General features: G+C 46.9%; 1 protein-coding gene across 1 annotated transcript in view; it reads left to right on the top strand.

Annotated features, from left to right (window-relative positions):
- The window catches only part of LOC119441506 (uncharacterized), a 31,747-nt gene extending 19,668 nt beyond the window's left edge, over positions 1 to 12,079 (top strand). Inside the window, exons 5-7 of the mRNA XM_037706126.2 lie at positions 8,383 to 8,442; positions 9,546 to 9,650; positions 10,897 to 12,079. Of these exons, the coding sequence (XP_037562054.1) occupies positions 8,383 to 8,442; positions 9,546 to 9,650; positions 10,897 to 11,173 (442 nt within the window). The 3' untranslated portion in view covers positions 11,174 to 12,079. The remainder of the gene's footprint in view (positions 1 to 8,382; positions 8,443 to 9,545; positions 9,651 to 10,896) is intronic.
- Positions 12,080 to 13,328: the final 1,249 nt, after the last annotated feature.

Here is a 13,328-nt window from a genome sequence, read left to right as displayed (position 1 = left end):
GCACGAGCACGCAAGTTAATGCAGCAATTCGGTAGAAATCCGGATACGGTCTACACAGATGCCGCTCGATGCAATACTTATAAGTACGCCCTCGCAGTAGTAGGAGCGGCCGCAGATCAAGGGCTTCTGACTTGTGCCACGGCTCGAGTCGCATGTGCGAATACCGCAGAAGCTTCAGCCATCGCGCTAGCTATAAAAACTAAGGACGCTCTGGGAAAATCGTCGATAATTCTTACAGATTCCCAAGTCGCATGTAGATTATTCCTCACCGGGAGGATACCACATAGCACCACTCACCTATTAGGATCCAACCTAACGCAGAACCACATGATCATCTGGTGCCCGGGTCACATAGGACTCGATGGCAATGAGAGAGCGGACGGCGCAGCTCGTGCTTTTGTCAACCGAGCGGCCGACCACTCTTCAGATAAACCCTTCTTACCGCGAGACATCCTTGAGTACCAACGGCGCGTGCGACGAAAGTACAGTCCACCACACCCTGATCTATCCGGGCGGGACTCTTACGACTGGCGCCGAATACAGACGCACACATATCCAAATCTTTATTTGAAACATGCCATTCACCCCACATTCTACAGCGCTCACTGTCCGTGGTGCGGAGGCCAGCCAACTCTAGCCCACATTACGTGGGATTGCCAGAACAGGCCACCCAAAATTAATACACCGCAAATAGCCGGCAAACTTTCCGGAAAGGAGCAGTGGGAGACTTGGCTCGCCAGCGAGGATCGGGAGATGCAACTAGCTCTCCTCGACCAGGCACGGCGGACCGCTCAAGCCAGTGGAGCCCTGGACTAGGGGCTCCACCCACCCGCTCCCTACACCTGTTATTTTTAATAAACGTTTTGATATATATCGCAATTGGTGCTTCGCCTTTCGGGTGAAACTGCGACAATGTTTTTTTATTTTGTACCACGCTCTGTCGTATAGGAAATATTTAACATTTCACCGTTAGTTTAATTATTCAGCTATTTCTGCAACTGGAATATATCCTGAACAAAAAAGTTTATCACGAACAAAGAATAAAGCGTTCGATGTGTCAAGGTGAACGAATAAGCTAATGGTATCGCACATGGCACGCGCTAAGTCGTATGAAGCATCGAATAAGCAGGAATGCATAATTTACTAACTCACCAAAGTTTATTGTGTTTGTTACGAATCATTTTGGGGCAGAAAGGCAAATAAACGGGTCCCTGAAGCCGTTTTTGTTGTACGCCTAGACATAGATAGATCAAGGAATGCTCTCTCACAACAATTGTTTCTCAGTGCAATATAAGAAAACAAGCACGAGTGGTTAAACATTACTGTCCCCTCAACCCGTGGCATTCCCTTCAACATTTGCAGCAGCTTGTGTCTGTTGGAAATGAATTCTAGTCTTGGCTCTTGGAAAACAATTTCTCACTCGCCTGCAAAGCTTGTGTCATTCTGTGGTTCCCACAAAACTTACTCCTACTGAAGTATATTGCTGTGAACATACACTCGCAATGGAAAGCTGACTGAAAACATTGTGCAATTCTGTCCGAAAACGTCTCACAGTCTGTATCTCCGGTGATAAAATGAGGAATCTGCGTATTCATTTTTTTCGCCATGTTTCTGCCGAGCCCACTGATGCGATAATCACCACCTGTGATAATCACCATCTGCGATAACCTAGAAGGGGCGACCAGAAAGCTTTGCAACTCGCGTAGGAAGAAATCTATCTGGGTTTGTAAGTTTTTTTTTTCAGCACAATTTTCCCCCACACTGATGCAAAATTCACCAATGTGCTAGGGAGGCTCCTCATGCCTTGCAATGAAAAAACGTAATCTTGCTTGCGAACGTGGCTCTTTGCAGTTAGTTCAAGGCTTCCAATCTTGAAATTCTCTTTCAAATTCGGGAATTAAAAAAAAAAACGTTACTGGGGCGAGTTCGGCGCAGTAGGGAAGCTGGTCAAGCTTTTCGAAAGCACTCTCTCGAATGGCAGACTGGGGTCAACACGAGATTTGTGAACCGGGCGCTGTCGTGCAGGAAAAGAGAAAAAAAAGAATGAGGACGGCTGTTGTCACCAATCCTCGTTGTTCTTTAACGATGGCCCAAACTTTTCTTTGAGAACGTTGCCACAATATTTTCTCGTTACTTAGTGTCCTGCTATATTTAATGTTCTCACTCAACAGCATCCCTTTTCCGTCCCAGAAAATGGCCGCCTTCATTTTTCTCCTCGAAGTTCGGGTCTATTCAGGGGATGGAGGTCCCCAAATGCCTCTGCTGCGGAGACTGTTTTCTTGCTTCTATCTTATATGCAGTCAAAAAACGGGCGAGCAAATCGTCTGAGTCGCTATCATAGAGGCTCAAATGCTCCCCTGTTGAATGCAGGCGGTGCAGTCGACCTTGCGTAGAGAGGCTTCGTGGCACCCATCGTTTCGAGATCTTTGCTATACTCGAAATGTCATGAATGATTGTGCATGCACTGTCGTATGAAATGTTCAATTATATGTCAATTTCGGACAGCCTAATACGACTATTGTCGATGATAAGGCTCTCAGCTCGAGCTTAATGATCGAAAGTGATCGAAGTGGTCGGTCCTAGTGACCCTGAATCGTATTGGGCATTTGAAGTTTCATCATCATCATCATCAGCCTATATTTATGTCCACAGCAGGACGAAGGCCTCTCCCTGTGATCTCCAATTACCCTTGTCTTGCGCTAGCTGATTCCAGCTTGCGTCTGCAAATTTCCTAACTTCGTCACCCCACCTAGTTTTCTGCCGTCCTCGACCGCACTTCCCTTCTCTTGGTATCCATTCTGTAACTCTAATGGTCCACCGGTTATCCATCCTGCGCATTACATGGCCTGCTCAGCTGCATTTTTTCCGTTTGATGTCAACTAGAATATCGGCTATCCCCGTTTGTTCTCTGATCCACACTGCTGTCCCCCTGTCTCTTAACGTTAAGCCTAACATTTTATTGCGATAGCAATTATATGGACACTTCCACCGGATTTCTGCTGTCGGCGTCGCCGTCGTCGTCGTAGCCGTCGCCGTGAGGTTCCGTATAGATAAAATCTTCGCCGCGCGCCGTATGCCCGAGCGGAAGCGTGCGGGGACGCACGCCGTCACGGAGAGCGAACGCACTCAATCTCCCACGCGCAAGCAAGGAAGCGGGAAGCGAGCGCCGGAGGGAGAGGGGGGCGCACTTTTACTCTGCCAACAACCGCGTTCGTCGCTCGCCCCGCACCGTCTCTTATCTCCACACGGCTCTGACCTTTATGCGCTGTGCATTCGCCGCTCAGTTTCCGTTGAAGCGATAGACCGCACGTACCTTCGCCCGCTGCGGCGTATATGCGCTTGCTGCCAGCGTTTTGACAGTCGTTGTCTGCAGTCATTCAGTGTGATCTATTCATGTTTGTTTGTGCGCGCTCACACCACAGTTAGTAATAGTCGGGCCACATTTTCCAACGCACGCTACACATGCAATGCTGCCCGGATCGGCAGTGCAGCGCTACAGGTGTGTCCCTTCGCACGCGCTGCCCACGGGAAGCGCTTCTCATCAACACCACCGTTTCACACGCGCCTTCTCGTGGTCATCGAGTCTCTCTTCATGTCGGTCTACTTACGCCGCAGCACACCTGCTTACTTAATCAGCTCATGTTCACTACAATTCATATTGCTACCAAAGCCGCTCACCTTACTTCGTATGACATTGCTGTGTTGCTATCGCATTCATTGCTTCGCCCTTAGGGCGAAACTGTGGCTTTTTTCTTTCCATCGCTCTTTGTGCGGTCCTTAACTTGTTCGCGAGCTTGTGTGTTAACCTCCAAGTTTCTGCACCATATGGTAGTGCCGGTAGAATGCAATGATTGTACACTTTTCATTTCAACGACAGTGGTAAGCTCCCAGTGAGGATTTGGCAGTGCCTGTCTTATGCGCTCCAACTCAATTTTATTCTTCTGTAAATTTCCTCCTCATGATCAGGGTCCCCTGATGTTTATTCATACGCAAAACATAGTGCTTACAGTACATAAATCGAATATACAGACGAGGGTCCCAAAGTATTAATACTGAAAACGGGACCCTCGAAAAACGGGACCCTTACACGCTGCTTCAGGTTTACTCGTTGCTACACGCTGTTGTAGGGTGTAAATGCGCATTTACACACTACGTTATAGTGCTGCTAAACTCGTTGAACCAGTTACTGCAGCATACGAACGAGATTCACTGCCGTAATACATTATCATTATTTTACTGTTAATTTCTTTGCCGGTACACCTTTCTGTGTATAAACGTTTTGCTCATGCTCCAGTACTGAAGCTTGAAGTCGCGGGAGCACGCAATGTTTAACTGACTAATTCTATACAACGGCGGAACCGGGAGTCTTGATACTGCAGCCATGTTTGGCTGGATGATAAGCTTACCAAAGAATATATAGAGAAACCAGTGTCCGACTTTTAGTGATAGCCGAATTGGAAAACTTTTCCATTGCCCATCATAAATATAGTGTAACCGCATTTACAGGGTGTCCCAACTATCATGCACCAAGGAGGAGGAGGAGGAGGAAAAAAGAAGGAAAGGCAGGGAGGTTAACCAGAAGCACGTCCGGTTTGCTACCCTACACGGGGGAAGGGGTTTAAAGGAATGAAAAGAAAGGAGAGAGAGGGAAGAAAGTACTCGCAGTATAAACACGTGCGGTTGTCCAACACTTCACAATCGGTCACTGAGGCCAGTCGACTTCATGAACTGTAACAATGCCCGCGTCGCTTTGTAAGCCTGCGACGCGTGGCGCCACGGTCCAAGAATCTTTGTCTCTGAAAACGGTCTGCTGTCTACTCGGTCTAACACACTCCGGAGAAGTCACGTTCGGTCTCATAAAGATGACAAAAACACAACACGTGTTCCACCGTCTCCTCACAGTTGCACAAGTCACAGATTGGTGTGTCGGACATGCCCAGAAGGAATGAGTACGCTTTCGTAAAAGCCACTCCTAACCAGAGGCGGCAAAGTAAAGTTGCATCACGGCGGGGGAAGTTCGATGGAATTTGTAGCCTCAGTGTAGGATCTAGCCGTTGGAGATGACAGTTCGTAAAAATCGGGCTGCTCCATGACGTTTCTGTCTCGGTTTGAGCGAGTAAACGAAGACCCCTCGCAGCGTCTGTCCTTGATAAGGGTATAGGAACAGTCAGGGTTTCCTTATGGGCTGACCGGGCGGCATCATCGGCAAGGTCATTACCGACGATGCCACAGTGCCCCGGCAGCCATTGAAAGATGATGTCATGTCCGTTCATGAGGGCTTGATGGAGAACCTCTCTGGTCTCAAACACCAGTTGTTCATGTGTCTTGCGTCGTAATGCTGACTGCAGACTCTGAAGGGCTGCCTTGGAGTCACAAAACATGACCCACTTTCGAGGTGGTGTTTCTACGATGTAATTAACTGCAGCACGTAGAGCGGCAAGTTCTGTTGCCGTAGAAGTCGTTATGTCGGACACTTTGAACTTCCTTGTCACTTGTAAGGTCGGGATGATAAAAGCGCCTGTGGAGCTGGTGGCTGAGACAGATCCATCGGTGTAAACCTGCGTTCTTAACTCATGTGCATCGTTCAGCAATGACAATGTCAGCTGTCGTAGAGCTACCGTGGAATGACTGAGCTTGTTCGTAATTCCCGGAATCGTGAGGTGTACTTGTGGCTGCCGTAGACACCACGGGGGTGACAGTGGTCTTGCTGCTGGTGTAAATCCCGATGGAAGGCAGCCTTGATGTGTCGCAACAAGTTTCGAAAACGTGGCCTGAGGTCTTTGTGCCGGCAAAACAGCAATGTGATGACTGGGTACGCGACACAGGTGTCGAATGTGTGCTCTGAGGTTGTCAACCGTGATGTATGTTGGAATCAAGTAGTCTCTAGCAATCACGATTGTTGCATGAGTCGAGGCGCATCGTGGAAGTCCAAGACATGTCCGCAGAGCCTGGCCTTGCAAACTTTGGAGGGTACGAATATTTAATTTGCATGTGTTCGCCAAAACCGGCAAGCTGTATCGTAAAAAGCCCAGAAACAGTGTTCTGTACAGCTGCAGCATGGACCGTACCGACGTTCCCCAAGTTTTTCCACACAGGAACTTCATTATATGTATAATTGAAATTAGTCTCCGCTTCAGGTAGATGCAGTGGGGGCTCCATGAAAGGTTCCTGTCAATAATCACACCTAAGAAGCGGTGAGACTTCTGGTATGTAATAGCCTGGCCATTGAGAGAAACAGGGTACGGTGACATGGGTTTGCGCGTAAAGGCAATGAGCGCACATTTTTCGATGGACATAGTAAGGCCTTGTTTTCGGAGATAGGAACAAGTTAGGGTGGCTGCCCGCTGAATTCTTGCGCGCACTTGAAGACGAGTCACCGCAGAAGACCAAAGACAAATATCGTCGGCGTAGATCGACAGGTGTATTGTATTGGGTAATAGTTCAGCAAGGCCAATCATAGCTAGGTTAAACAGAATAGGGCTCAATACCCCGTCCTGTGGGACGCCGCAGTAGGTATAATAGTTGGCAGAGGGGCCATTTTCGGTCTGCACATAGAAGGACCTTCTGGTCAAATAGTCTCTGATCCATTGAAACATACGGCCACCGATTCCGACAGCCTCCAGTGATTCGAGGATCGCTTCATGTGTGACATTATCGTACGCCCCTTTCACATCAAGAAAGAGCGCCACTGATATGCGCTTGAGATAGTTTTGTTGCTGTATGTACGTTGTCAGGTCGATAACATTGTCTATTGAAGACCTGCCTCGCCGAAAGCCTGTCATTGAGTCAGGGTATATACTGTGGCGTTCAAGGTACCATTCTAAGCGTGTAAGGATCATTTTTTCCATTACTTTTCCTATGCAACTTGCCAGGGCAATAGGGCGATATGATGTCAGGTCTAAAGCCGACTTCTCTGTTTTTAGTAGCGGTACAAGCCGACTTATTTTCCATTGCAGAGGAACAATTCCGTCACGCCATGAGCGGTTGTAGTAATTCAACAGCTCTTGCCTGGCCTCCCGTCCAAGATGGACAAGAGCTGCATAGGTGATGCCGTCAGGCTCTGGTGAAGATGAACGTCGAGAAGCAGCCAAAGATGCGTCAAGTTCTTCCATAGTAAATGGACGTTCCATTTCTGGTACGCGAGACACAGGGACGACACTAACACCTTCGGCGTGGGGGGTGACACACACGCCGGTGATCCGCGCACAAAAATCATTTGCCACCTCAAGTTGCGTCTGGCAGTGATGTAGGGCTAAGGCCATGAAGGGATGTCGCTGTTGTGGAGACGAGCGGAGGCCACGAACTGCACCAAGATTTAAAAATATGCAAATGCCACGTAGCTTTACAGAACCAAGGTGATGTAAAGTGCCTCGCGACTGGCCGCTCGAGACACTTTGCGTGTATTCGCGGGCTTCTTTCACACTCGGAAAAACACTTTTATGTAGCACGTATTGAGCAGTAGAAAGCTGTATCGGGAGTTTTTCATGCTGCTCCACACTTTTCGTATTGACACTTTTCATCTGATTATAATATTTGAGAATTAATGACGACTGACTATGTAGTTAGGCGGAATGCAAAGAAAAAACAATCTGAGTATCTCCAAGCGATGGCATACATCATTACCTTGGTTCTTGGTGCATAATATTGTGGACACCATGTATGTCCCGCAATGTGAAGGCATGTCTACGTCAATGTTGATGTACAACGGCAGACCTTAAGTTCGCCAGGTTCTAAAGTATGCTTGTAATAGCATTACGAGGGAATTAATTGAGCACATTTTGAAGGCGAATTGGATCCTTCTGGTAACATAACTGCAACAGAATCGACCTATTATTCTGGAAATAATTATCGCAAAATGTTCTGAAAGAAAAATTAGAGCTCTCTACTCCTCGGTTTGTCCTGTAACTATAGCCTTAAACAAGCACACAAGACTGTGTTATGCCACTTAGGGTGTTGCATTAAATATTGTGTTTTGTTTTCACGGAAAAGTGTTAACATGTTTGTCTGCGTTTCTTGTATATAGAGAAAAGGTAGCGGGTGTATGAAACCTCTGCTCATATATTCGTATTCACCAGGGATTAGATCCTTTTCAACGGCCCTTCTTGCCTATATCCCGCTGTATTTATGCTCTCCGGTCATAGTGAAAAGCGGAACTTGATGGATACGGCCGAAAAAGAAGTTGCTGCTTGAACGTGTCTAAGCCAGAAGAACGTCATACGTTTGGGTGGTGCAAGGACGCGGCGTGTTCATACTTTGTTTTCACGTCCGCAGTGGAGCACGTGCATGACCCCTGCAGCCGCAAAATTAATCGCAAGCACTAGTCGACTGTTCCTGTGGCATGGTTTAGTTTTAAGTATTCACTGTATGCATTCTTCATTGCAGGGTTACAGTCGATGCAGGGACTTCTCAAGATGGCGGCGACCCAAGCATCGCGATTGAGACGTGAGTCACTTTGCCGGGCACAGGGCATCTTGCACAATCTCGGCGACAAATACTTGACCTGCCGTGGTTGCTCAGTGGTTATGGTGTTGGGCTGCTGAGCACAAGGTCGCGGGATCGAATCCAGGCCACGGCGGCCGCATCTCGATGGGGGCGAAATGCAGAAAACACCCGCGTACTTAGATTTAGGTGCACGTTAAAGAACCCCAGGTGGTCCAAATTAATCCGGAGTCCCCCACTGCGGCGTGCGCATAATCATATGGTGGTTTTGGCACGTAAAACTCCATAATTTCTTTTAGCGACAGATACTTGGGAATGGCAAAATGCTCTTGTAATTCTGCGCAAACCAATTGCCTACCCCAGTTCATGTAACCGAAACAGAAAAGCACTTCTCGCTTCGAATTAAATTGAAGATGTCCTATATGTGTCGGTTTTCCGAATACGGAAAAAGACACGTTCGGTCGCTCCTTTTTCAGGAGGACATCTAAGAAAGAGATGACCAGAACTTTCGCGTTCCACTGTAAACTGTATAGCCGACTAAATGGAGTTCAAGTGTGCGAACTTTCCACCTAGCTTGGATGCCTCCATGCACCACGCAAAAACAATCGTCCACAACATCGAGTAAAATCAATCGTTCGTCAGGAATACATCCCGCCGTTTACTCTCAAGGACGGCAAAACGTGTCCGCACGCCGACAAAGCGTTGAAAAAACTCATATAAGCACTGCTACGCCTCACGCTGTCACCCCTGAAGAAGGAGCCAGTCGGGCTCCGAAACGTACGATTTTTAAAATTAAAATAAATTTTAGTTTGAATTTTTATGTTCTTTATTCAGTTGTTCCCAACCAAGCAGATATCTGCGGAATGTTCACGTTTGACACAATCCGGTCTCTTAATTAACGCAGCCGCGCCTTTATAGCCGTTCGCGCTGATATCCGTTTAAGTCAGTGTCCAAGAATTTGGTCTCTGTGAGTGACGCCGGTTGGAAGTTATATCTTGCCACACAATATCTTTTCTTTTTGGAAAGATAGGTTTTGGCATGTCGCCACGAATGTAGTCGATTTATATTTCCCTGAACCAGTCAATCACTTTCCGTTCTGACAACAGGATACCTACTGGGATGACACTAGAAAACAGCCATGACGCAGACACTGTGGATTTGCAGCGCATAGACTATCTTTCTTCTCCAGAACCCGGAGGCGCTTCAAGTCGGTAAGTGAATTGTATAAACGCGTGAAACATTACTCAAGCATCCAGCTTGTCTAAAGCAGGAAAGGATTTACAAGGCTGGATGCTGGCCGCCCTCTAACACTGCTTATTCTATTTTCCAGCCTGTTTGTGGTTTAGAGGCTCGCACAAGTCGCTTGGTGATGATCTGATGATAACGTGGCAGTACTGATAGTATATTTGCCGACAATATTGAGTGAGCCAAATGACCAGCTCCTATACCTATATGATCAGAGGAATCTGGACAAACATGCGGATACTCCTCTGCAAATGAGCCCAAATAACCGGCATCGCATAGCCAAAAATAGTCAAAAAGAAAATGAAAATTTCGTTAAGGGAAACTGTTTATAAACCCGCGTGCTTGAATTTTGAACTGACATTTTGCCCATTGTTTCAATGTTTTGGGATACGAATTAAGAATAAGTGAAAGCCTTTCAAGAGAACCAGTGTAAAAGTCGTTTTTGTATTTTATTTTAGTCCTTCCGTGGGATACAAAAATTACTGTCATAGTTTCGAAGTCACTTTGCTCGTTTCCGAGCAAATTTAAAAGCTTTATACGAAGGTTTCAGTGAAGGCCATAGAAATTTCACCATGTGAAGCGACCAGTGATTGCGAGAACGTAGTTACAATGCCATTTTTTGGGTACTAAAACCGCTGGACCGCCCAAAAACCCTAAAAACGTTGAAAAGCGACTGATGAATTTTACGAGCTGCTTGGAAGAAGCAATAAAAACAGCTATGGTATTTATTAATTTGCATACGACAGCGGCTGATCACTTTTCCTGGAAAACGCGGACTAGCAAAAATGTCAAGTGCTTTATTGAATGATGCGGAAAAAAATATGCCACCTTCTTTCCAATTTTCAGTGGAGGGGGGAAGCGCAAGATTTTTTGTTGTTGTCAGAAACAATGCAACCCCCCCCCCCCCCGAAAAACGGGGACCTTATTTCCAAAAAAAAAGAAAAAAAACACTGTCGCTAGAATTGTTTGCAAGAGCAGAAGATGGTCTGCGAGATTGTTCGGAGGCTATAGAGCAAACTTCAGATAATCGTCAAGGCGGTCGGCCAATAGCAAAGGTCACTTACGAACGAAAAGACGGTGAAGTGTAGACGGCGAGCTTCCTCTGGGCTTGGATGCGCTCACACATTCGCAGTTGAGGTTGCTTTGACCTCGTCCTTATACAACTCTCCGTGTTTTGCTGTAACGGGTAACCTGCGCAAAATTCGCTTCCAGGAGGGGGCGGCGACGAGACGTAGACTATGACGACGACGACAGCACGTTGCGCGGAGGCGAAGAAGCGTCGCTGCAGAAAAGCCTGGACGCCTGCATCGGCCAGCTGGTGGCCATGAACCGGTCGTCTTCGTCGGCACGGTCGCCACCGGACGCTCCCGTGGACGAATGCCACTACCACGGCATGTCGATCGCGGCCCGGTTGCGTCGCCTCGACGACGTCGCCCTGCCACAGGTACTGCACCGCATCAGCGCCATCCTGGTGGAACATGGTGTGTGACGTGTGAAAAGCTGCCTGACCAACGCAGTGCTTGGTTGCGTTTTCATGTGCCAAAAGGGACAGCATACATCATCAAGGTTCGGCTAGAGATGGCGTCAACGTCACAAGTGGCATGTCGGTGTGGAACCATGGTGGACGTGCTCTGGAGTGTTGTGTTCTAAAACGTCTCTCGCTGCACTTGTACGATTGTGAAGCAATGACGTGAACCAAAGACGTATATTTCACGATGCCTGGAACGTCAGTAAATATATTTAGATTTTATTGTTTCTGGTTCCTGCGGGAACAGCGGTCGATGCATGCGACGGTTGTCTGTGATGTCGCTTGAAGGCGAGAGCCGATGCACAGAACTACTCAGAAGTACTGCAACGTACAAAACAAGTCTAGGTCACGCTCTTTCCTACATGGTGGCTCCTAATATGTTACACATCATCATAACGCTAACTTGAGTTGGCTGAAGTTGTAAGCAATTAAGTCGTATTTTTTTCTTCTTTTTGCATGAGGATGTATTTGAACTTTTCATAAACAAATGCACCTTCACTGCTCTTCTTAATCAGAACATGTAAACAGCCTGTCAATTGCACTGTGCGTCGTTGCATTGGGACCTCGCAGCATGTATAGTACTCGTGTGAGAATGCACACGGGACATGTTACCACACACTTGAATACATTTGTGACAGCTGGCTCAGTAAAGACTGCGCCAGAGGTATTGTGCTGGAAGTGAGTGACTGTGAATCTGATAATGTTGTATAAATAACTGAACCGAACACTGCTGTCTGCAGCAACACTCCAGACAGTAAATGTTCTCAGAACATGCGTACTTCATCTGACGTTCACTGTGCAGTATTAGAGAACCAACATGGCAATTTCGAGTTGTCATTTTTAAATAAAATTGATGATCGAAGTGTGCTGGCATACTGAGGCTTCATTAATGCGGTTGATTTACTGATGCTTGTTTCGAAAAAACCAGTTTCGATTTTGGTACCAAGAAGGTGAATATGTCATGATGTCATAATAGAATGGCTCGCGCCGTTCCCGCTATGGCTGCTGATACCATACATAAGCGCAGCCAGAAGAAACAGGAACAGCACGCTTTCTTTCTTTCTTTATCATAAATGTTATCGTAGGATACCTAGAGTTATTGCCACACAACGTCTGCAAATTTTGCTGTGTCGTCATGTCGCGACAACGTAAATAACGCCAGGTCCGTCATGTCGAGAACAGTTTTAGCATCAAATTAAGATATCTTATGTTTGTCCCAACCGAACAGGATACTTTTAGGGGCGAAGCACCTTAGGGCCGAGCCTTGTCCCCGTTTTTTTTTTCTAGGCACAGGTTCGCCCCAATGGTTAGTTTCGTGATTCACAGTTTTTGCTATACTGCCGTCCTTACAGCGTGACAACATGAAACCTCTGCGCTGGTCTTGCTCCTTTCAGGAAAGTGGCGAACCTTTTTGATCGCTTCAGTGTATACATAGGTGCCGCTCTTCAAAGAACCCTTTTCACCCCAGCATGAGTCCCTGTTGATGCGGGACTGAGTAGCTACCGCGCTGTTCGGAGAAACTGTGACGCCGACTTGGAGCACTTGGGTATGTGCCACTCGGTCTGTGCTGGTCTCCAGTGAACCTCTCCAATGCCAAGTTGGGTAACTAGGTATGTGCTACTAGAAATGAGCCGCTTTACAATGAAGGAAAATGACCCCTACATTTTTTCGATGCTGAGAGGAATCGAACCCACGCCGCAAGGGTTCCTCAACGACAGCAACCCGACGCATGAGCAGGCTGCACCACAAATGCACTGCTTATGTGCCGCTTTTACAGCGAAGCTGTTTATGACTATAGGGTTCCCTGCATTGCTATAGGTTCCCTGCGTCCTAAATGGAAATTCCTTGAACTCTAATTTATCGAAAATTTAGCTTCCTTGAGCGTGTAGTTGCCGGGCTGTTTACAAAAGAATTTGCGATATTTGGCAATCTTCAAAAGCAAATTATACACAAAGTAAAAATTCAACATTATTTTGCTGCGTCTAGGAAATACATAACTATGTCCTAAAGCTACAGAGCAAGCCGCAATGCAGTAAATCCGGTAGTTTCTTCTAAATATGGTCACAACTGAGATACAGTTCGCAAAAACCATGTATCTCGTGCTTGTTCTTGAACA

The sequence above is a fragment of the Dermacentor silvarum genome, chromosome 2 (genome assembly GCF_013339745.2).
Source record: "Dermacentor silvarum isolate Dsil-2018 chromosome 2, BIME_Dsil_1.4, whole genome shotgun sequence".
NCBI lineage: Eukaryota > Metazoa > Arthropoda > Arachnida > Ixodida > Ixodidae > Dermacentor > Dermacentor silvarum.
The sequence above is the reverse complement of the archived record's forward strand: the minus strand, read 5'-3'. Positions and strand labels throughout refer to the sequence as shown.